Source organism: Camelus bactrianus, chromosome 13 (assembly GCF_048773025.1).
Source record: "Camelus bactrianus isolate YW-2024 breed Bactrian camel chromosome 13, ASM4877302v1, whole genome shotgun sequence".
NCBI classification, from domain to species: domain Eukaryota; kingdom Metazoa; phylum Chordata; class Mammalia; order Artiodactyla; family Camelidae; genus Camelus; species Camelus bactrianus.
In genome coordinates this window covers 39,756,702-39,778,579 of record NC_133551.1, presented here as the reverse complement: position 1 = coordinate 39,778,579, position 21,878 = coordinate 39,756,702, and the positions used below count along the sequence as shown (strand labels likewise).

At 54.9% G+C, this 21,878-nt stretch overlaps 1 protein-coding gene across 1 annotated transcript; it reads left to right on the top strand.

The window, feature by feature from the left end:
* The first annotated feature begins 214 nt into the window (after positions 1-214).
* PCSK9 (proprotein convertase subtilisin/kexin type 9) lies at positions 215-21,243 on the top strand. The gene is made up of 12 exons (XM_074376405.1): positions 215-771; positions 4,557-4,745; positions 6,963-7,086; positions 10,557-10,690; positions 10,912-11,053; positions 13,541-13,737; positions 14,861-15,044; positions 15,589-15,762; positions 16,084-16,232; positions 17,065-17,242; positions 17,691-17,872; positions 19,362-21,243. The coding sequence occupies exons 1-12, from the start codon at positions 568-570 to the stop codon at positions 19,575-19,577; spliced, it is 2,073 nt and encodes a 690-aa protein (XP_074232506.1). The 5' UTR covers positions 215-567; the 3' UTR covers positions 19,578-21,243.
* Positions 21,244-21,878: the final 635 nt, after the last annotated feature.

The following is a 21,878-nucleotide window of genomic DNA, read 5'->3' as shown; positions in this document are numbered from 1 at the left end:
TCTGTCATCGCACGCAGGGCTCAGGGTGAGGGGCGGAGAGAAGGCATCTACAGGGCACGCCGGGACAGCTTTCCAGCCCAGTTAGAGTTTGGGATTTTTTTCCTCCCTCTGAGGGTAATCTGACGTGGTTTGGGAAGGGCGAGGCTGAAACTCGATCCATCAATTCTGGGGGGTGGGGGGAGCCAGTTAATGTTTAATCAGGTAGGATCATCCGATGGGGCTCGAGTGGCGTGATCTCCCGGGCCCCGGGCGTCGCGCACCCACACCCCAGCAGGTTTCAGCCTCGGCGTTGAGGCGCTCTCGGCTGCAGGCGGACTCAGGCTTAGCTCGGGTCCGAGCCCGGGGGGCGAGCCAGACAGTGAGAACTCTCGGGTCCCGTAAGCGTGGCCACGGCGCGGAGCCCCGAACCCAGAGCCCCAAGGCCGGGCCGCGCGGGTGTCCCTGTTGGGACCCCAGGTCCCGGCGCGCGCCTAGAGCTCCCCACAGCGAGGCACAGTGGCGGCCGGCCTTGGCCAGCGCGCTGCCCCCGGGTCTCCCCGCCGAGCGCAAACCTTTCCTCTCCCCGCGATGGGCGCGGACAGCTCCTGGCGGCCATGGTGGCCCCCGCTGCTGCTGCTGCTGCTACTGCTCTTGGGCCCTGGAGGCTCGGGCGTACAGGAGGACGAGGACGGCGACTACGAGGAAATGGTGCTCGCCTTCAGGTCGGAGGAGGACGGCCTGACTGACACGACCCAGCACGTGGCCACCGCCAGCTTCCATCGCTGCGCCAAGGTGCGGGCGCCAGGGGCGAACCCGCGTGGGGGCCCCAGCGGTGGCTGATTCCTCTCCGGCCTCAGTTCTCCCCAGTAGGGGAGAGTCTAGAGAGAAGGTCTCCAGTGCCTTCTGCTCATCCCAGGACGGGCTTGGCGCAGATCTTGAGGACGGCAGGCACTGCGGCAGGGGACCGAGTACAGTAGTTCTTTGGGGTGCGCTGTGCTGGGGAAGGCGCACAGGGGTGGGAGACTGGAACACGTCAGGTAGGGCGAGCAGAGCACCTCCAGGACAGCCTGCGCATATCCCAGACATGCCGCACCACCGAGGCTCTGGTGGGGAAAGGTGCTAAAGCCTGGACCCCGCTTAGAACGCCCCCCCCCCCAACCCCTGCACAGAGGAAACAGACTTGCTATTATTATGCATCCTGAAGTGGATGGGGGAAATCTGGGCAGTGTAGTTGTATTGTGGGGAGTGTGCGGGGTGGGGAGTGGGAGTGGGGATGGTCATGGGGATCTTGGGGAAGGACAGCACTGCCGTGGCAGGGGTGGAGTGGGAGGGAAGGTGAATAATGGGACTGGAGGCAATTTCTACAGGCCACAAAACTAGTATTGCATCCTTTTCAGCTGAAGAAAAGAACAGAACTAAAGGCAAAGGGGCGGAGTTATTCTCAAGGCCCTTTATGGTCCTTGGGGTCCTCAGGCAAGGACGGGCTTTGTGGATGCTCATGAGCAGGAGGTGGGCGCACCTGGTAGCTGGGACAAGGAGGCTGAGCCCTTCAGCCCACGCGCAGGTCCTGCCGGCATAGGCGGGGGTGGGCAGAGCGAGTTTCCTGAAGATTGATGCCAGCACCTGGCTCTAGGGTTATGGGAGCTTCTGCCCAGGGGGACCGCTGGTCCCTCCAATTATAACCTTCCCAGGACTCGACTGAGGTCCCACTACAGGACTTGGAGTCAGCCCTGGGGTTGAATCCTGGCTCCATCACCCACTAGCTCTGTGATGCTTGGCTCGTCACTTAACCTCTGAGCCTCCATTTCCTTATCTTCAAAAGGGAGGTGACAGTTCTTCCCTAGGGTCTGTTGTGACATTTCAGTGCTGGGCAGATGGAGGAATGAAGGGGAAAGGGCTCTGTTGCTCACATGCGTGACCTCACCGGGATGTGAGCCAGTGCAGAGAACACTGTAGTTATTTCCCTGGCTGCTGTGTGACCTCCCGGTGACATCCTCTTTACTCCAAACTGCAGCTCCTGGAGCAGAGGGAAAGTTCTAGGCTAATAGACACCAGGCCTGCACTTCTGCCCCAGCCCCTCTGCCTAAGTGTGCTAGGGTGGGGAGGGATGTCAGGCCCTTAGTGTTACCTGTGCCTGGTGTCAGTGGTAGTGGGGAGAGACCTCTCTTCTTCGGTCTGGGTTTCACAAAAGAGTGACATTTACTTAGCTCAAATCACCCTCTTTCTTGTTCCCTGAGCCTTTCACCTTCTAGAAGGATGTTGCTGGGTTGTGGCAAGGATGAGAAAGGGTGTTTCAAGTCACCACTGTCCCCAAGTAACTATTCTAGGAGTAGTGAGTACTCCATCTTGATAGGTAAGCAGTGACTGGACAACCACCTGAACCAAATGCTTGAGAGGGGAGAAGGGTGGCTCAGTGGTAGAGCACATGCTTAGCATACATGAGGTCTTGGGTTCAATGCCCCATACCTCCATCAAAATTAGTAAACACATAAATAAACCTAATTACCTCCCCAAAATAAATAAATTAATTAAAAAAGACACTGAGGGTATTTCTTCCCTGGTGGAAGTTTGAAACAGACCCTCCAGAAGTTCATTGATTCAATGGATATTTTGTGGGGATTGAATTTAGAATGAACATTTTTTTGGCAGGCAGATAAAGATTTAGACCAGTCCTTTTATTTTATTCATGAGAAGCCCAGAGAGGGGGGGGGGTCCACCCTCCTGATGCATTAGAACTAGTCTTCCAGGAAAAGTCTCCTTCCACTGCACAGAGTGCTCTCCCAATTCATTAGAGTTTCATTTAGTGGAGGGCATTTTAGATGGGCCTTTGAAACATAAATAGGAGTCTAACAAATGAAGGGAACAGGGGAATTTTATTCTAGGGGGAGGGGGTAGCATGAACAAAAGCGCAGACCTGGGAAAGCCAGAGATGGAGAATGGGAAGCACATGTCCACAGTCCCTTATCCACCTTCTGAAATGTAAAACTGCTCCCCAAACCAAAAGGCTTTTTGTAATTTATTTTGTGGTAACCTGACCTGAACTGACATGAGGTTGTTTATAATTTATCCCACTGATATATTCACATTCATATTTATATTAACAGATTTTTTGCTGCATAGATTATAATATGCTGGTCCAGATCCCTCTGAGCGCCCTGACTGCCTATTACTACCTTTCTAAAATCCAAATAAGTTACAAATATTGAAACCCATTTGGCCCTAAGACTTTGGATAAAGGATTGCAGACTCTGTGCTCCTCTCTCTGGTGCGCATACAGAGATGTAGGAGATTAGGCTACAGAGGTAGGTTAGAGAGGGGACCAAGGAGAAGCATGGAGTTTGGACTTTGTCAGGTTATGGGGAGCCACTGAAGGTTCTTGAGCTCAGGTGTATCTGTTTGAGAGCAGCAGACACAGATAAAAGCTAACTAAGAGCAAAAAATCTGCTCTGGCAGACCACGACTTGAGTCTTTTCTCCCACTTGAAAAGTGTTGCCTTTGCTCACTCAATCATCCCTTCTGTTTGCTAGATGCTTTACGCAACCACCTTTCCTAGCCTTCCCAGCAGGCCTGTGCCATAGGTATTACCCCGACAACATAGAGTTGATGTCTGAGTCTCAGAGAGGTTGAGTGACTCGCCCGTGGCCACACAACCAGGAAATATTGAGGCTGGGATTCAGTCCACATTTTTGGTCTGCCTCCAGAGGGGGCCATGGAGGTACTAGAATGGGGAGAAAGTGATTTTTCTTTTCTTTTCTTTTCTTTTCTTTTCTTTTCTTTTCTTTTCTTTTCTTTTCTTTCCTTTCCTTTCCTTTCCTTTCCTTTCCTTTCGTTTCCTTTCCTTTCCTTTCCTTTCCTTTTTTCTTTTCTTTTTTCTTTCCTTTCCTTTCCTTTCCTTTCCTTTCCTTTCTTTTCTTTTCTTTTCTTCCTTCCTTCCTTCCTTCCTTCCTTCCTTCCTTCCTTCTTCTTTCTTTCTTTCTTTCTTTCTTTCTTTCTTTCTTTCTTTCTTTCTTTCTTTCTTTCTTTCTTTCTTTCTTTCTTTCTTTCTTTCTTTCTTTCTCCCTCCCTCCCTCCCTTCTTTTCTCCCTCCCTCCCTTCTTTTCTCCCTCCCTGTCTGTCTTTCTTTCTCCCTCCCTGTCTGTCTTTCTTTCTTTCTTTCTTTTTCTTTTCTTTCTTTCTTTTTTAAAGAAAGTGATTGTTTCTAATTGGGGTATGGGGGAGAAGGGTGTAACTAGGAAGGCCTCCAGGAGGAGGTGGACTTCTGGCAGGGCCTCCAAGGGTGTCCAGGCCTCAATTAGGCCCACAGACAACGAGGTGCAGGTGCAGAGGAGAACCTCTGTTGACTGTGGCAGTTCCATTTTTTGCCTGACTGCCAAGTTTGAAAGTGTGTATAAATTAATACTAGTAGTTGGCCTCTGTGTGGTGTTAGGGGTCCTAATTTGGTAACTTCTGTTTATACCTCTATACTCGATGGAGTTTCTTTTGTTGTAATTCTAACTTGTAAACAGAGGTGGGCGAGGCACACATAACATTACTATTCTTTTTTTAACGTCATCATGTCACTCCTTGCTTGGGGCCAGGACGCCTGGAGGTTGCCAGGCACCTACATGGTGGTGCTGAAGGAGACCCACCGCTCGCAGACCGAGCACACTGCCCGCCGCCTGCAAGCCTGGGCTGCCCGCCGGGGCTACCTCACCAGGATCCTGCACGTCTTCCATGACCTCCTCCCTGGCTTCCTGGTGAAGATGAGTGGCGACCTGCTGGAGCTGGTGAGCTCCCTCTCTGGTCAGGGTACTTCCTGCCAGGGCTGGGCCACCACATACATATGGGGGACAGTCCTTGGTGTGCTGACAATCAGGAGGCAGCAAACATCCATTAAGCACTTATTGAGAGCCCAGCACAGTGGCTCCTGGCCTTCAGTACAGAATGCCCTGTAAGCTTGGCCAGTCCTCAGTGGTACTTCCATCTTCACTTGGAAGATGAGGAGACCAAGGTTCAGAAGGGACCACCCAGACAGCTAGGGGCAGAGCTGGCTTCAAACCCAGTGGTGTGTCTGCTAGCTGTCTTCATGCTGATGAACTTGCTGCCTGTGGAAACCCTATAGGGACAAGGCCCCATGACATCAGTTGGGCCTGAGTCATTTTATAAAAGCCTGTCTCAAGGATCCAAAATTCCTTTGAAGCTGATGCTATTCAGAAGGTTTCTCCTGTAGGTCAGGGAGGCTCTTCTCCCTCCAGCCTGGCCGTGATGTCACGTCTCTGGTGGAGGAGCCTTGAAAGCATGGGTAGTTGAGAACAGCTGGCCTCCCTTCTCCTCATCCTGGTCCTAGTGCTTTAAATGAAAATCCTTTCTTGGCAAGTCTCCCTGCTGAAGAGAAGGGGGCTCCATTTGAAGCGAGTGATGGATGTAAGATTTGTGGCCTTAATTTAAAGGCAGAGGAGAGTCCTGAAAATGCATCTTTAAAAAAAAAAGTCTTGCTTGTTTTAGCCTCTGTCCCCTTCTCTCCAACCCACCCCTCTCCCCTGTCCTCCTAACTTGATGAGGACACATGGTTCCCATTTTCACACTGATTTTCCATGTGCCTAGGGTGTATCACAGCCTCCTTTAGACACTGAAACCCAGAGTGGGACAGGGTCTTGCCTGAGGTCACACAGCATAGAACTGGCAGGGCCAGAATTGGGCCCAGGGCTTCTTGCTCCACTGCACAACCACTGCATCGTTTAATTCAGCTCAGCATACAGTGGCTGAACAACTGGGTGTTAAGTCCTGTGGGGACAATGACATGGATTGGACAGTGTCCAATCCCTTCATCTAATAGGGGAAACCTCAAGTTAATGCTTCCATCAGTCTGCTCACCACACATTTAATCAGCACCTACTGTGTGCTGCAGACTCAAGGATGAACCAGACCCAGCCCTTTCACTTGAGCTCACAGTTCAGAAGGGGACACTGAGGAGTGATGGGCAGTGCAGTTAACTGGGGAATGGCATCCCCAGTGCAGTGGTGGGGAAGGAATCAGGAACCCACAGAGCCAGAGGGCAGGTGTGAGCCCCAAGGCTGGGCAGCTTCTCAGAGAAGAGATGCTGCTGACAGCAGGTCACAGACATTTGCCTTCAAGAGCTGGGCTTTGGCACCACGCCAGCCTGGCTTCACATCCCAGCTCAGCTTCTCACTAGTTTGTCTAACTGTAGGCAAATTCCTTCACCTCCCAGTTTCTCCCCTATCTGTAATTTGGGTCTAAAAATACAGACCCAAATGGAATGGTCATTTAAGGACTAAATGAGATCGTCAAGTATTTAAGCAGATGCTAAGCACAGAAACTCACAGAGGTGTGCACAGGTTACGGAAGCCCACGGGAATACTAAGGCACCCAGAGATGAGTTGCTGTGACGAGTTGATGTGAGAGGGAAAAGTGTCACCTCTGCCAGGTGGGAGCTGGTGGCGTGGCGGGATGTGGTAGAGAAGGGGCTGCCCCAAGGAGGCCGTGGTCACCAAAGCTTGTGGCCATTGCAGGAACCTTATGCCAAAACAGGCTGGGAGTGGAGAAGGCACCCTCATCCCCGAGACTCCTACTGGAACTCCCTCTGGCTGAGCCCAGCTGGAAGTCGCTGCAAGGAGGCCTGGGTGCCACAGTCTGCAGGGTCAGCCTCCACTGCGCAGGATGGAGAAGGGCAGGAATGGATCTGGGGAAACAGAATGGCCAGTGCCGGCATCATGATTTGGGCATGGAGTCCAGGTCCAGCCTGCCCGGAGCCTGGGCACTGCCTGGCTCACCAGATGGCCTATCAAGGCATTCTCTGTGCCAGTTGGTATTGGGCTCCCCAGCCTGAGTGAGGAGTGAGGAAACCCAGTGCCAGGATGGGGGCAGGGAGGGTGCCTGTGTGTGACTCGGGACAGGCTTGATCATGTTGGGTAAGGGCTTAGCTGTGTTTGTTGTTCACCAAATGGCTTCTGAAGCAGAGCCCCCATCCTCTCCGGCTTCTGCAGGCCCTGAGGTTGCCCCACGTCCAGTACATTGAGGAGGACTCCTTCGTCTTTGCCCAGAGCATCCCGTGGAACCTGGAGCGAATTCTCCCTGTGCGGCCCCAGGTGGATGAACACCACGCCCCCAGTAAGCCCCCTGCATCCTGCTCCTCTCCATCCCAACTGAGTCCACATACAGCTCTCTCTTCCACAGGGATGGTCCATGCCGCTCAGGGGCTTTAGAGCTCAGCACACTCCAATGACCCCACCTTTTCTGTCTCATTCCCTCCCCCACTCCAGCTCCCACCTCTGCCTTCCTACTACCTGTACAATGCAGGAGTCTTTTTTTCCCCCCCTCCCTCCTTTCCATCATCAAGCAATGCTCTTTTCTTTTTTTCTTTTTTAATTTTTATTTTTTAATTGAAGTATAGTCAGTTCACAGTGTTGTGTAAATTTCTGGTGCAAAGCATAATGTTTCGGTCATACACATACATACATATATTCCTTTTCATATTCTTTTTCACTATAGGTTATTACAAGCTATTGAATATAGTTCCCCGTGCTACACAGTAGGACCTTGCTGTTAATCTATTTTATATATAGCAGTTTGTATCTGCAAATGCCAATCTCCCAATTTATCCCTCCATCCTCCTTCCAGCCCCGGGAACCACAAGTTTGTTTTCTATGTCTGTGAGTCTGTTTCTGTTTTTTTAAATAAGTTCATTTGTGTCTTTTTTTTTTAGATTCCACATATAAGTGATAGCATGGATTTTTCTTTCTCTTTCTGGCTTACTTCACTTGGTATGATGATCAGGAGTCTTTTCTTAAATGAGCTCTTCTCCCACTTTCTTGAAGTTCTTGTTTGCCTCTTCTCTCCTTTGGAATGGCCCAGCAGGCCGCACTTCCATGGCGACAGGGTAAATCTGACCTTGACACTCCCTAAGGCCCACAGGTCTTGGTGACTCCCAGAGCCCTGAGGACAGGATGGGACCCCTTAAGAGAACAAACAAGCCCTGTCCGCTCTGCCCGATCTGGTCTCTGGTCTCCTGCCTTACCCTGCTCAGCCTTCCTCCAGCATTGCTGGGCTTTCTGGGGCTCTGTGTCGGGGCCATGCTGTGTGTCCCCTCCAGGCCTCTCCTCTCACTCTTCCGTGTGCCTGAGGCAGCCTGGCTAGGGCAAGGAGGAGGGGGAGGAGAGACCAAGGATAGTGGCCTGAGTTCCGGCAGGGCCTTGTAGGTGGGTGGAGGTGGGTTTATTGAGCTGGGGAAGACAGGAAGGGCACCTGGTTTGGGGAGAGAAGATCAGGGTGCTAGTTGGACCCTGCTGAGTCTGAGGAGCCCATGGGATGAGGTTTGGAGCGGAAAGACGATGCAATGATATGCCAGGACTCAGCCAAGCCTGGGGACCAGTTCAGCCTCCATCCCTTACTGGTTCACGTGGAGTCTTGGGAAGCTACTTCCTTCTCTGAGCCTCCCCTTCTCATATGCAAAATGGGCACAGAGAACCCTGTCTGGTCCTCCTCATAGGGTGTGTTGAGGCCCCAGTGAGGTGAGGGATGGGCAAATGCTTTGGGAACTGAAAGGCTGGGTGCTTCCCCAGGCCAGAAGCAGATATGGGACCATTTTCTCCGGCATTGGGATGCCCAGGGATTGCCTTACTCCTCTCTTGTTCCCAGTGGTGCTGGGAGGTGGCGGGATGGAAGGCAGGAGTGTGGAGTCCATCTGGGATCACAGAAGGCTGGATGAGATCCCTGGGAGCTATTGGGTTGGGGTAGGGCAGAGTGGGCACCATGCAGACAAGTGGAGAGTCAGCTCGCCAAGCCTGGAGCAGACCCTTCCTTCACAGAGAGGCCACCTGGCACAGGGGTGACAAGCCCTGGCTCAGGAGCCGACTCCTGCCCTCAAACCCGGACTTCAGCAATCTCAAGCTGTGTGACCTTGCATAAGTCACTGACCGTCTCTGAGCCTCAGGTTCCTCTGCAAAAGGGAGGTAATGATAGTTTCTACCTCAGGGGCCGTGCTGAGGGATAAATGCCCTTCTTGCTGCGGCACGCATCCATCCGTGGCTGGTATAGAGTGAGGGTGTGTCATTCTCCCCTTCTCCCATCTCTTCTTCAGTCCCACAATAAATTCTCAAGCAGCCAGCATGCTCCAGACACTATGCCAAGTGCTGGGGACACAAAGACGAACAAGATGGACTTGGTCTCTGCCCCCACAGAGCTTCTGGTGCACAAAGAAGGTTCATCCATTGCTTAAACAGCTGCATGAGACCAGTTAGTCTCAATGGGGTAGGAGCTCCAAAGCAGTTTGGACCCGGCTGATGGCTGGGGGGTCAGGAAAGGCTTCCTAGGGGAAGTGACATTCAAGCCAAGACCTGCAGTGAGGACCATTAGCCATGCCAAGGGGAGGGTGTCCAAGCAAAGGCCCTGAGGCAGGAAGGAGTTTGGCCTGTGAGGAGGGGCCAAGAAGGTCATGGGCAGGGGCCTCCTGGGCAGAGATGGAGGGAGAACTTGGCTACCGTCCGAGCTTCTTGGGTGCGGCAGGGGCTGCCTCATGGGAAGGAGAGAGCTCCCCGCTCCAGAGAGATGCACTGGGCGCCCACCTGCCAGAGGTCACAGAGCTTTCTGTCCCAGACCAGAGGCTGGATGAGGCCACTCCCAGGTCCCTTTGCCTCTGAGTGATAACTGCTCTTGAGGTCCCTTTCCCCTCTGCGACATGGGATGACAGTAGACCCACCTTGCACAGGGGCTGTGAGGTTGGATCTCTGAAGATTCTGAGAGCAGTGCTGCGGTCTGGGGCTCGGCCTACCTGACCCTCTTCCTGCCTCTCTGCCCACAGGAGTCGCCCCTGCAGGCTCTCCCTGCTTCATCTTGCCCCCTCCACCTCTGTCCTGGGTCGGCGTGCCACCGAGAAGTCCCCTGCTGGTTTCATCCCATGTTGGTGCTTCCTTACTGGAGAATCTGAACTGACCCAATTAGAAATGATGAAGTGTAGATGGCAGGCGCTTGGTGAATTTCCAACACTGCTGTTTTCTCTGGGTTGTAACACGTGTCAGTTGGAACCCGTCACTATGAGCCATCCTGGCACCTTGCGGAGTGGAGAAAGCCTGGGCGTGGAGCCCAGAGGCCAGGTCCATGCATCCTCCCCGAGCCTCAGTCTCCTCTCTGTGAAATGAGCTGGACACTCAGATGGCCAGATGGCCCCGTTAGTCTCCTTTTATCCTCCAAGCCCTGTTCTGTCTCCTCCTCGGGCTTGGGGAGCTGTGAAAAGTGTAAAGAGGGGCTTGGCTTATTTTTTCCCATTATATTTATTAGCTTTGAATGTTCGTATTGTTATTTCACATTCATATTATGCAGCCAGATTAATATTATGGTTCTCCTGCTGGTTTCACCATCACCAGCTGTGTGACCTTGTGCAGTTACTTACCCTTTCTGTGCCTCAGTTTCCTTGTCTGGGCAATAAAAATATAATAGTATGTACCTCGAGAGGATTTTTTTGACTTAATGTATGTAAGGTGCTGGGAGCAGGGCCTGGGATGTGATAAATAGTTTATATGTGTTAATGGTTATATTAACCTTAAGCTTATTCTTTCCACTTGAACAAATCTCCCCTTGGAAAGATGGAGGCGGCCTGGTGGAGGTGTATCTCTTAGACACCAGCATCCAAAGTGGCCACCGGGAACTTGAGGGCAGGGTCACAGTCACTGACTTCGAGAACGTGCCCGAGGAGGACGGGACACGCTTCCACAGACAGGTGAGCCCTTTCCTCAAGCGGGAGGGCGGCCCCGACCCTCTCGCCCCACCTAGAGTGACCCCACCCCCGGAGTGTCACAGCTGCGCTCCTGCTGCCCTCCACCCTGCGGCTGCTGCCCCGATCTTGCCATCAGGTGTGGGTGGGGGCATCTGTCCCGCCACTCGCTGATATATTTTGGGGTGGGTGGGCTTTCTCACTTGGGCCTTGTGTTTGTTGAGCAGGCAAACAAGTGTGACAGCCATGGCACCCACCTGGCGGGGGTGGTCAGTGGCCGGGATGCGGGTGTGGCCAAGGGCGCCAGCCTGCGCAGCTTACGTGTACTCAACTGCCAAGGGAAGGGCACAGTGAGCAGCACCCTCACAGGTGAGCCATGACTTCGGATGCCTCAGTCTCTGCATCCAGACCTGGCATGGGATGGAGCTTCAGCCCAGAGAGAACTGACTCCTGACCGACGGGGTCAAGGCAGCCTCTGCCCCAGAGGCAGAGTCCCAGCGTGTCAGAGAGGGCGGGGTCCCCGGGGGCACAAGTGTAGATGGAGAAACGGAGGCCCAGAGAGGGGCAGGGCTCAGCCCGGCTTTGACCCCTGGTCTTTCTACAGTTTCACACTGCTCCCCTTTTCAAAGCCTTTAAATTTGTTGTCTTTTGTGATGTTATTTTAGATTTGCTTGGGCCCTTGAGGTGATCTAAGCAAACTTTCTCCATCTTCTGTTTGCTTATCTCTAACACTAGGGGACTCACTACCTTGCATGACTGATTGGGCCCTGCAGGTCACCCTGTTCGGGTGGACTTGGTGGGGGAACTGGCAGAGGACTTTTTCCAGGCTCTTGCAGGTTTCTCTATCTGGTTGCCTCTGGTGAGGTCCAGCTGAGAGCTAGGACCCTGGAGGGGGTCTATGGACAGAGAAGAGGGTGAAAGATCTCACTTACTGAGTCCTTCCTGTGGCCAGACCTTGAGCAAAGGACTTTGTACTCCATACCCTGAGGCTGGTATTGTGATCTTGTTAAACAGTTGATAAAACCAGCCCAGAGAGGGGCGGTGACTTGCCTAGGGTTACACAGCTAGAGCCAGTGACCCCATTGGGGAAGGTACCAGCTCTGAGTTTGACCTCCACAGCAAGCCCGCAGACCCCCACGTCAGACACTGGCTCCTGAGCTGGCAGAGGCAGCCACAGGCCTGTTGAAGGGCTGGGAAGTTCTGGTGGCACCTGCCTCATGCTTGGTGAGTGAGCTCTGCCCCTATTCTTTCCTGTTTAGAGAACAGGTTTTGATGTCCATTTTTCAAGGCAAGAATCAATAATCCCCTGCCCCATCAGGTGACCCCTCATGCCTGTCCCACCCCTTTATCGACTGACCTCAGCTCAACAGGCCAGTTCCCAAAGGTCAGTGGGCAGAGGAGGGGAGACCCGCTGGTGCCATGAAGGGCCTTCCACAGGCCTGGTGCCCTGGGGTGGACGAGGTCCCCACTTTGGGAAAAGCCCCTAGCACACTACCTGGTGCAGAGCAGGGGCTCAACAGCAGTAGCTTTTACTTCATGGTCACCGCCAGTTTCCTCTGTAAGCAGACGTTGGAGCTAAAGTGTGTCAAGTCCCAGCACAGAAATATACATACAGCAGGTGCTTATAAATGGCAGCTGTCATTGTGGTTATTCTTTACCCCCCATCCCAGTTCTGCTCTCCCCGCTCCTGGTGTGAGGGGTAGCTGTCTCCTAGGACCCCAACTCCTACCTCTGCTGCAGCCCCAGGGACATCCCAGATCCAGAAGGTTCTGAGAGGTCAGCAGTCCACACCCACATCCGACAGAGCAGGAGCCGGACATGGTGTTAGAATCCAGGTCTCCGCTGAGCCTGTGAGCTCCCAGGCTGCACACGGCTCTGGGGCAGAGAAGTACAGCCGGGGTCAGGGAATGACACCCTGAGGGGGCAGGGTTATCACGTTACCGGCACCCAGCCCAGGCCCAGTGCCCCCAGCTCCAGGGCATGGGGTCTTTTGATCATTGCAGCAGTCAGAGCAGCAGTGTTCCTCTTCACACATGGTGGTGGGGCACATGGCTGTGAGTGGAGGTCAGGACTCCCTGGAGTTTGTTGGAGGGGTGTCTACACTGGCCTCAGAGGATGGTGATGGTCAGAGGCAGCACAAAGGGGGCCGTTCCTGTTCCTCTGAGGACCTTACATATCCTCTTGGTGCCTCAGTTTCCTGGAAAGGGAAAATAATAGTAAGGTTATTGTGAGGATCATGTAAGTTCCTATATTCAGGCACTTAGAAGGAGCCTGGCACGTCTAAGAGCAGCCTGGTTTTATCATTGCTGCTGTGGTTAATGTGCTTCCCATGTGTATTAGTCAGGGTTGTCCAGAGACACAGAACCAATAGGATGTGTGTCTATGTTTACATTTATATCTACAAATACATACATATACCCCACATAGTGGGATATTTATCCTAAGGAATTTGCTTACATATTGTGGGGTGGACTGAAATCTGCAGGGCAGGCTGGGAGGCTGGGACCTGGCAGGCTTTGATTTGATGTCGTGGTCTTGAGTATGAAGGCAGTCTAGATGCAGAATTCTTTCTCGGGGGACCGCCATCTTTTTTTTCTTAAGGCCTTCAACTGATTGAATGAGGCCCACCCCCCATTATAGAGGGTAATCTGCTTCACTGAAAATCTATTGATGCAAAAGTTAATCACATCTATCAAGTACTTTCAGGGCAGCATTTAAACCCATGTCTGAGCAAACACCTGGGCACCGTAGCCTAAACAAATCTACATGTGAAATTAACTCTCACAGGAGCCTCTAGGGTGGGGCTAGGAAAGGGAAGCATATCTCCTCAGAGGTGACCTTGGCTTTGTCTCTCAGGCTTGGAGTTTATTCAGAAAAGCCAGCTGGCCCAGCCTGGGGGGCGGTTGGTGGTGCTGCTGCCGCTGGTGGGAGGGTACAGCCGGGCCCTCAACGCCGCCTGCCAGCACCTGGCGAGGACGGGGGCAGTGCTGGTGGCCGCAGCCGGCAACTTCCGGGACGACGCTTGCCTCTACTCCCCAGCCTCGGCTCCCGAGGTGGGTGCTCCAGGAGTACGGGAAGGTGGCAGGTGGGCCCCTGTGGGCTTCATGGGGTGCACTCCTGAACTAGCCTGGCTTTGCAGGGAGGTGTCAGAGACTCCCAGGGCTGAGCCTGGACAGGGAAAGGGCTTGAACCTTCAGCATTCTCATCTGTAAACAGCACCATCCTCAACTCTCTCCCTTCCCCGCAAAGCAGCCCCGCCCTCACACCCTGCCCCTCTCCCTCTGAATGTCTCCTGAGTCCTCCGGCCCCTTCTCCCCATGCCCATCACCTCCACCTGGCCCCTATCTACTCTCCCCTGGGTTGACAACACAGCTCCCTCAGCTTTCTCCTGGCCTCCCTCTGCTCCCTCCCCCAGACCACCCTGTACGGGCCTAGGGGCTCTGCCCACATCACTCTCCTGCCTGGTACCCCCAGGGCCTCCCTCCCCACTATTCCCCTCCCACCTAGAGTTTCCCTGAGGCCTGGGTTGAGGGTCCAGGTGCATCCCAGGCAGGGGGGCTACGTGAGCACAGAGAATATGACTCTGACCCCAAGGGGCTGACTCAGTGGGGCCCATGCCCGTCTATTCCTCTGACCAACATGCGAGGGCACCTACTGGGTGTTGGGTGATTTGAGCACTGGGGGTACCAAGGGGAAGGAATCTCATCCCACTTCAACGACTTCACAGTCTTGGGGGGGATGTTGGGGGCAGGGGACTTGTGGGGGCACAGATGTGAGCCTGACAGTGCTGGGTCACCTTCCCTGACTGGTGGATTTAAAATCACATAAAGCAGGCAAAATCCAGCATGTCCTCCCCACCTTGCTGGCTCTGTTTTTCTCCACAGCACTTATAATCGTCTCATGCACTGTGTGGTTTACTGTTTGTTTACTGTCTGGGTCCCCCACTAGAATGTAAGCACCTCAGGGGCTTCAGGAATGGGTCTTGGCCAGTGGTAGGGACAGAGGGCCTCACCAGGGCTGGGAGGGCCAGGGCTCTGCCTGGGGAGTCAGATTTCCCTCAGGAGGGGTATTTGAATGGGACCCAAGCAGGTGTGTAGGAGGTAGTCAGCCTGGCTGGCAAGGTCTCAGTCTGTTCCTATAATCTCTTCCCTTGCCACCCACCCCTCACCTCTCCAGGTCATTACTGTTGGGGCCACCAATGCCCAAGACCAGCCAGTGACCCTGGGGGTCCTGGGGACCAACTTCGGCCGCTGCGTGGACCTCTTTGCCCCGGGGGACGACATCATTGGTGCCTCCAGCGACTGCAGCACCTGCTTCACGTCACAGAGTGGGACGTCACAGGCTGCCGCCCACGTGGCTGGTGAGTTGCTGCCCTACCACCTCAGCCACCGTGATTCTAACCACCCCTTTGGGAGCCAGGATCTGCGCCAGAACCCCATGTGCCAGGCTCTGTGTTGGACACGGGGGACTAAAGAGGAATCAGACTGATGGTGCCCTCAAAGACTCTCAGTCTGATGGGTGAGGCAGGTGCACAAACAGAGTAGCCAGGGCTGTGTGGAAGGGAGCCCAGAGAGGTACCCACCCAGCTTAAAGTTCAGGGAAAGCTTCCTAGCATTTTATTTGGGGTTTGGTGGATGAATAGGAGTTTACCTGGCAAGCAAAACAGCAATAGTCAAGGCTCAGAGGTATGGGAGCAGGATGTAAGATAGTCTTACTCTTTGGCTGTCTTTTAACCTGGGGTTGCAGGTCTTTTAACTTCTGAGGAACAGCCTGGTGTGTCTCTGTGCATGTGTGTGTGTGTGTGTGTGTGCGCGCGCGCACGCGTGTGTGTACCAAGAGAGGAGTCCCAGATCCGGAAAGAGGGCCAGGCCACCACTATCTCTCACTGCCCGTCCCACCACCAGGCATTGTGGCCATGATGCTGACGGCCGAGCCGGAGCTCACCCTGGCTGAGCTGAGGCAGAGACTGATCCATTTCTCTGCCAAAGACGTCATCAACAAGGCCTGGTTTCCCGAAGACCAGCGGGTGCTGACCCCCAACCTGGTGGCCACACTGCCCCCCAGAACCTATAAAGCAGGTCAGCAGGGCGGCAAGGTGGGCAGAATCCAGACTGGGGCTTGGTGGGTCTCGGGAGGTCTGTGTGACCTGGGTAGGCTTGTCCATCCTCATCTGTGGAGGGAGAATTACACCAGAGGTCCCTAGAAATGGGAGGAGATGCATAGAAGAGGCTCAGAAAGGGCTTGGCAGGGCGTTCATGATGTTTTGATGGAAAAATTGATCATGTTCTTTAAGGCTGCTCTCCCTGACCAGGAGCCAAAGGTCTGGCGTCCCCTGTGAGCAGAGCCCTGACGGAGGCTCCGCTCCCCAGCGCCCCTCCTCACCCCGGGCCTTGTTGCAGGTGGGACGCTGTTCTGCAGGACCGTGTGGTCGGCACACTCAGGACCCACGCGGATGGCCACGGCTGAGGCCCGCTGCACCGCCCCCGAGGAGCTTCTGGGCTGCTCCAGCTTCTCCAGGAGCGGGAGGCGGCGGGGCGAGCGCATTGAGGTGACCTGCAGGCCCCCGTCGGAGCCTGAAGTGGGGTTCTCGCTTCCAGGTCCAGATCCGCCTGAGCCCCTTCCTCTGCTGAGCTCCAGCGCCCGCCTGCAAGTTAAAGCAGGACGGGGCACGTCTCAGTCACATGGCTGGGTGCTGCTGCAGGGAGCCACACTGAGGTTTCCCGGGAGACTGCAGGACGGTGGCTAGATGGATTCCAGCGACCGACCGTCTGGGGAGCGGGAGGGCTGGGCATGGGCCAGGGGCTCGCTGCCTCTGGACTCACTGGTCCCCAGGGCTCTTTCACTCAGATGTTACATAGTTCCAGCAGCTGAGAAATCTTCTCAAACCAGCAGCAGAGGGGACTTGATATTAAGGCCACAGAGCCTTACAGAGATGCCAACTGGCCAGGGCGTTTTGGTGGAAGGACAGTGCCTCGGCCAGGAGGATGGGGTGGGCAGGCATTTCTGCCTGGGAGACGGTGTCTGGGAGTGTGTGTGACCATGCACTTGATCCTGCAAGTGAGAGTATGTGGGCGGCGTGGCCGAGAGCGGGTCAGGGCTGAGGAGGCGGGGGCCTTGCTCGGGGTCTTAGGTTTCCCTGTATCTGCATTTTATGGTCATGCTTAGAGCCCAGAAGAACTTTATTACACACAGCTGCCCATGTGCTGAGCAGTTTACAGGAGGGAGGTCCTGGTCCTCAGAGGGGCAGGCTCCTGGCAGGGACGGTGGAGATGGTATGAGGGACTGGGACCAGCTGCTTGAGCCTGTCCCTTTCAGCCCCCTCATTCTGTGTTTCAAAGCCCTTTCTAAAGCACGTTTCTGTTTCTGTCTTTGGCTTTCAGGCCCGAGGGGGCAGGCATGTCTGCCTGGCCCACAATGCGTTTGGGGGTGAGGGTGTCTATGCCGTTGCCAGATGCTGCCTGCTGCCCCAGGCCAACTGCAGTGTCCACACAGCTCCGCCAGCCAGGGCTGGTGTGCTGACCCAAGCCCACTGCCACCAGCAGGGCCACGTCCTCACAGGTAGGAGGCTGGGCCCATCCTGGGGTGAAGAGGCTTCCTTGTCTCCTGGTGCACCTGCTCCCACCTGACTGGTCCCATGCTGGGGCCCAACTGCCTGGTGCGAAGGCCTGTGCTACCCTTCCATCCCTGTGACCCTGGGTGGGCACCTCATTGGTCTCAGTCTCAGCTTCTTCCTCCCTAAGAAGAATGACGGTAGTTCCTGCCTCAATGGGTTGCCATGGAATGAGTAAGCCCTAGAGCACCAGGCCTGGAGCATCCAGGGCACTTTCTGACAGTGTGTGAGGGGCAGTTCAGGCTCAGGCCAGTGTCTCGTTCCTGCCCTGACTTATTTCTGGGTTTCCCAGCTCCAGCCCCAGACCCGAAAGAGATGGAGTCTGAATGGGGTGGGGAGGACAGACAGATGGTCCCACAGCATCCAGGTGTCTGAGCTGGCCCTCCTTTGCCCCAGGCTGCAGCTCCCACTGGGAAGTGGAGGACTTTGGCACCCATGGGCCACCTGTGCTGAGGCCACGAGGTCAGGCTGATCAGTGTGTGGGCCACGCGGAGGCCAGTGTCCATGCCTCCTGCTGCCACTCGCCAGGTCTGGAGTGCAAATTCAGGGAGCACGGGATCCCGGGCCCTGCGGAGAAGGTGAGAGGCGTGCTGGGCGGGGGACCGGGACGAGAGCCTGACACCCCAAGCGGTGGCCTGTGTCCCTCCTGTGCCACTTTTCTGTGTCAGCATTTGTGTGCCCACCACACCCTCACGGATCTGGGGGGTGGTTTGTGGGCTGGTCGCTGTTGGCGGCTTTTGCAGCTGTGTGGACAGCGTGTGCATGTGTGCTCCTCTGTGGCTGGGCCAGGTTTTGCTTTTGTCTAGTTTAGCGAGGTTTGCTCTCTGGGGCACCCTGCCCCTCCCTTGTGGAGAATATGACAAATGTTGCATAAGGAAGATCAGCCCACATGCATTCACTGATTCATCCACTCAGCACATCTGCTGGGAGGATGACTCAGCCGTGACCAAGAGGAGGGGACACCTGAGCTAGGGAGCAGCTAGCGGGGCCAGAGAGGCAAGGGAGGGTGTGCAGAGAGGGCGGGAGCCAGCTCTCAGAAACCACCCGTGCCAAGTGCAACCTGCGGCTTCTCTGTAAGTCTCCTTTTAAAAGCCACAGGGAGCTTCTTCAAAGGAAGCCCTGCAGAGTTCACTTTTAAATGAACTGGAAGAGGTTTTTAAGAGTGTGAGTCTGTGCTGATTGTGGTCTGCATGCTGCATTTCTGGAGGGCAAGGGCTGTTCCAGGTCCACTTGCTCAGCAAATGTTGAGGCCTGTGGCATCCCAGGCAATGTTCCAGGCGGTGGGGATACAAACCCGACTAGCTTTCTCTCCTGGCGCGTCCAGTCTAATGGGGGAGAAGGACAGCAAACAAATAAGTAACTATAGAGTAATTAAAACATGCTATAGAGGAAAGTAAAGCAGGGAAGGGAATGGGAGGGTCCTTCAGGAGAGGCCTCCTTGAGAAGGTGGGGGACATCACAGGGAACAGTGTTCAAGGCAGAGGGGGTAGCCAGGGCAAAGGCCCTGAGGTGGGAGTGGGCTTGGAGAGCAAAAGGAAGAGCCAGAGGGCTGGTGAGGTGGGACCCGAGTGGGAGGGGGAACCAGAGACAGGGTTTAGGTGGGGCCGGAGGGCCACAGGAAGGACTTGGATTTTTACTGGAGTGAGCTGGGAGCCACACAGGGTTCTGAGCCTGGGTGTGGGGAGGGGGGTGGGCTATCTGACCTGGGTGTGAGCAGGTTCATTCTGGTCGCTGTGTCGGGAAGACTGCAGGGGACAGGGCGGAAGCAGGGAGGCCCGCTGTAGACGGGTGGACAGCCCGGGTGGTGGGGGGTCCGTCAGGGCGGGAGTGTAGAGGATGCTGGAATCTGAAGGAGGGGCTGCACATCTGATGGCCTGGATATTGGGGGAGCAGTGGAGGGGGTGTCCAAGGGTTTTGCTTTGCTCTCGGACGAATGGCATCGCCCCTGACTGGGATGGGAAGGGCTGTGAGAGGTCAAGTGTCGGGGAAGATGAGGCATTTATGCGGGCCTGGCTCACAGCGTGCCGTGCCTTACATGTGCTTTCTTTTGTCCCCGGGCCCTGGCAGGTCACCGTGGCCTGCAAGGAGGGCTGGACGCTGACCGGCTGCGGGGCCCACCCCGGGGCCTCCCACACCCTGGGGGCCTATGCAGTGGACAACACGTGTGTGGTGAGGGGCCGGGACGTGGGTGTGCGAGGCAGGACGGGTGAGGAGGCCGCCGTGGCCATTGCCATCTGCTGCAGGAGCCGGTCAGGGGAGCAGGCCTCCCCGGGGACCCAGTGACAGCCCCGCCCAGGATATCTGCGTGGCTGGGGTCCCAGGCCTTGGCTGAGCTTTGAAGTGCTTCCTTTTTCCTCCTTCCTCAGCCCTCCTCAGCCTGGGCCCCGGGGGACAGAAGGCACCTCTTTCTCCTGGAGCTCTGGTGCTGGCACTTGGGGTACACTGGCTCCCTGCCTGGGAGAACCCCATCTCTTGGCCCGAGTCACCCCTCCCCAGACCCGAGCTGAGTGGGAGGTTGAATGAGCAGGGCCACAGGCGCCGGCAGCCCCTCCCTCACTGAGGGGCTGTGTCCACATGTCCATCAACAAGGGTCTGGCTGTGCTCAGCTCCCTGTCAGCTGCTCCCAAGTTGCCAGTGCTGTGGGCAGAATTAGCTTTTGTTGAGTTCTTGCTACATGTCAGCCAGGCAGTCAGTCCTCAGGCCTCCATGAAGGAGGTGGTAACCCTCCTATGGGGAGGCAAGGAAGCACTTGACGGCTGGGAGAGGCCAAATGTTGGTCAGAGGATGTGAAAGGTGGAAATGGCCCCTCACCTCCTGCCCACTCTGGGGAGGCCCGGTTGGGCTCCCTGATTATAGAGATGAGTTTTCCATGCCTCTGGGGATGCAGGGTGGCCCTGACAGGGGGTAGGGGGTGGTGGTGACGGGAATGGGGGTGGTGATGATGCTTCCCCAGATTTGGCCCATTTAAAAATGGCTAAAGGGCATCTCCACCCACATTCCACTGGGTTTCGGAGCAGCCCTGGGGCAAAGGCAGGGCCTATTCTACTCATTGGATAGATGAGGATACTGAGGCTAGAAGCCAGAGCCCAGGGTCAGCTGCCAAGACTCCCCAGTTCAAGTCCTTGCTCTTTCTCTAGAGAGATCAGTTTGGTGATCTCCAAGGGCCTGCCCAGTCCTGCCATTAGGACTCACCTCCTGAAGACAGCTTTTGCTGATAAAATTCCTAGCTCTTGTACCCACCCCTAGTCACCAGCAGTGGGATGACAGATCCACCCAGACGTGTCCCGGGTGATCACAGGGCCGTGCCTTTGTTTCTCCCAGCTGCCCTCACCTTGCACTGGTCCAGGCTTTGAGGTTCACCCAGCATCAGCCTGCAGCGGGGCATCACCCCAGGGCTGACTTCGGTTTGCAATGGAGGGCCACGTGGGCCGGCCACCCTCTCGCCCAGGCCTCCTTGCACCTACCCTGCGTAGTATACATTGCCATCCCCACTTCAGGAAGAAACTGGCAACCAGAAATGGGGGTGGTAAGTGCCCCCAAGTTTGCACCACAAGGAAGTGAGGTGGTATCAGGGTATAAACCCAGATTTGGCTCTAAAGCCAAGCCTCTTTTTACTGCACAAGGTTGGGCACCCCATCTTTGTAGTTAACAGAGGCTCAGAAGGGGAACAGAAACCCGAGGTAGCACCGTGATCACTGGACAGAGCACTGGGTGAAAGGCACATCAGGGGACCTTTGGTCCCTCCTCGAGCTTCCCCACCCCCACCCCAAGCAAACTAGCATGCATTTATCTTTTTGGTCTGTTTGTCTACAGCTCTCTGTTGTCTTTTTACAGCAAGCATTTTTTCAAGACCTCTGTTTTGCTTTTGTAACTTGAAGATATTTATTCTGGATTTTGTAGCATTTTTACTATATGGTGACTTTTTAAAATAAAAACAACTTTGTCATGACTCTGGCCTGAATCTGACTGTCTAGGATGAGGCCCTGCTTATACGAGGCACTTGGTAAAAGTCTGAGGGATGGTTGAGTGAACCGAGTCTTTGAGGCAAATTTGGATTTTGAGTCCCAGTACTTGATGAGTACCTATGCCTGACCTGGGAGAAGGTCGGCGTCTTCTCGTAGCCCGAGTTCCCCAGCGCCCAGGGCTCCTGTCAGCGGCAACTCGTGCCCCACAGTGTTCTAGATGCTCGGGGTCCCTGCGTCCTTTCTGTTCTCCTCTCCCAGCACCTGCACAAGGCCGGCGCAGTCAATGTTTATGGAAGAAGTTAATTATCCAAGTGGCTGAGGTTTCTGTAATGAGTCAGTACTACGTCCGTGCTCACTTTTCATGATCTGAAATTAAGAACAGTCTCAGAACTTTGCACTCTGCAATGTTCAATTGTCCCATTCAACGTGGGTGCCCCCAGCCCCACTCTGAGGCTGGCGAGCATAGCTGTCTTAAACAAGGCCTAGCTCTAAACAGCCCATATCGTAAGTTATAAGGGAATTGGCCTGCAAAGGCAAAAATCCTCCTAAACTCTACTTTCTGACAGTCTGGTGTCATGGGAAGTGTTCAAGAGCTGCCAGCTGCTAAGGGCCCGGCTGC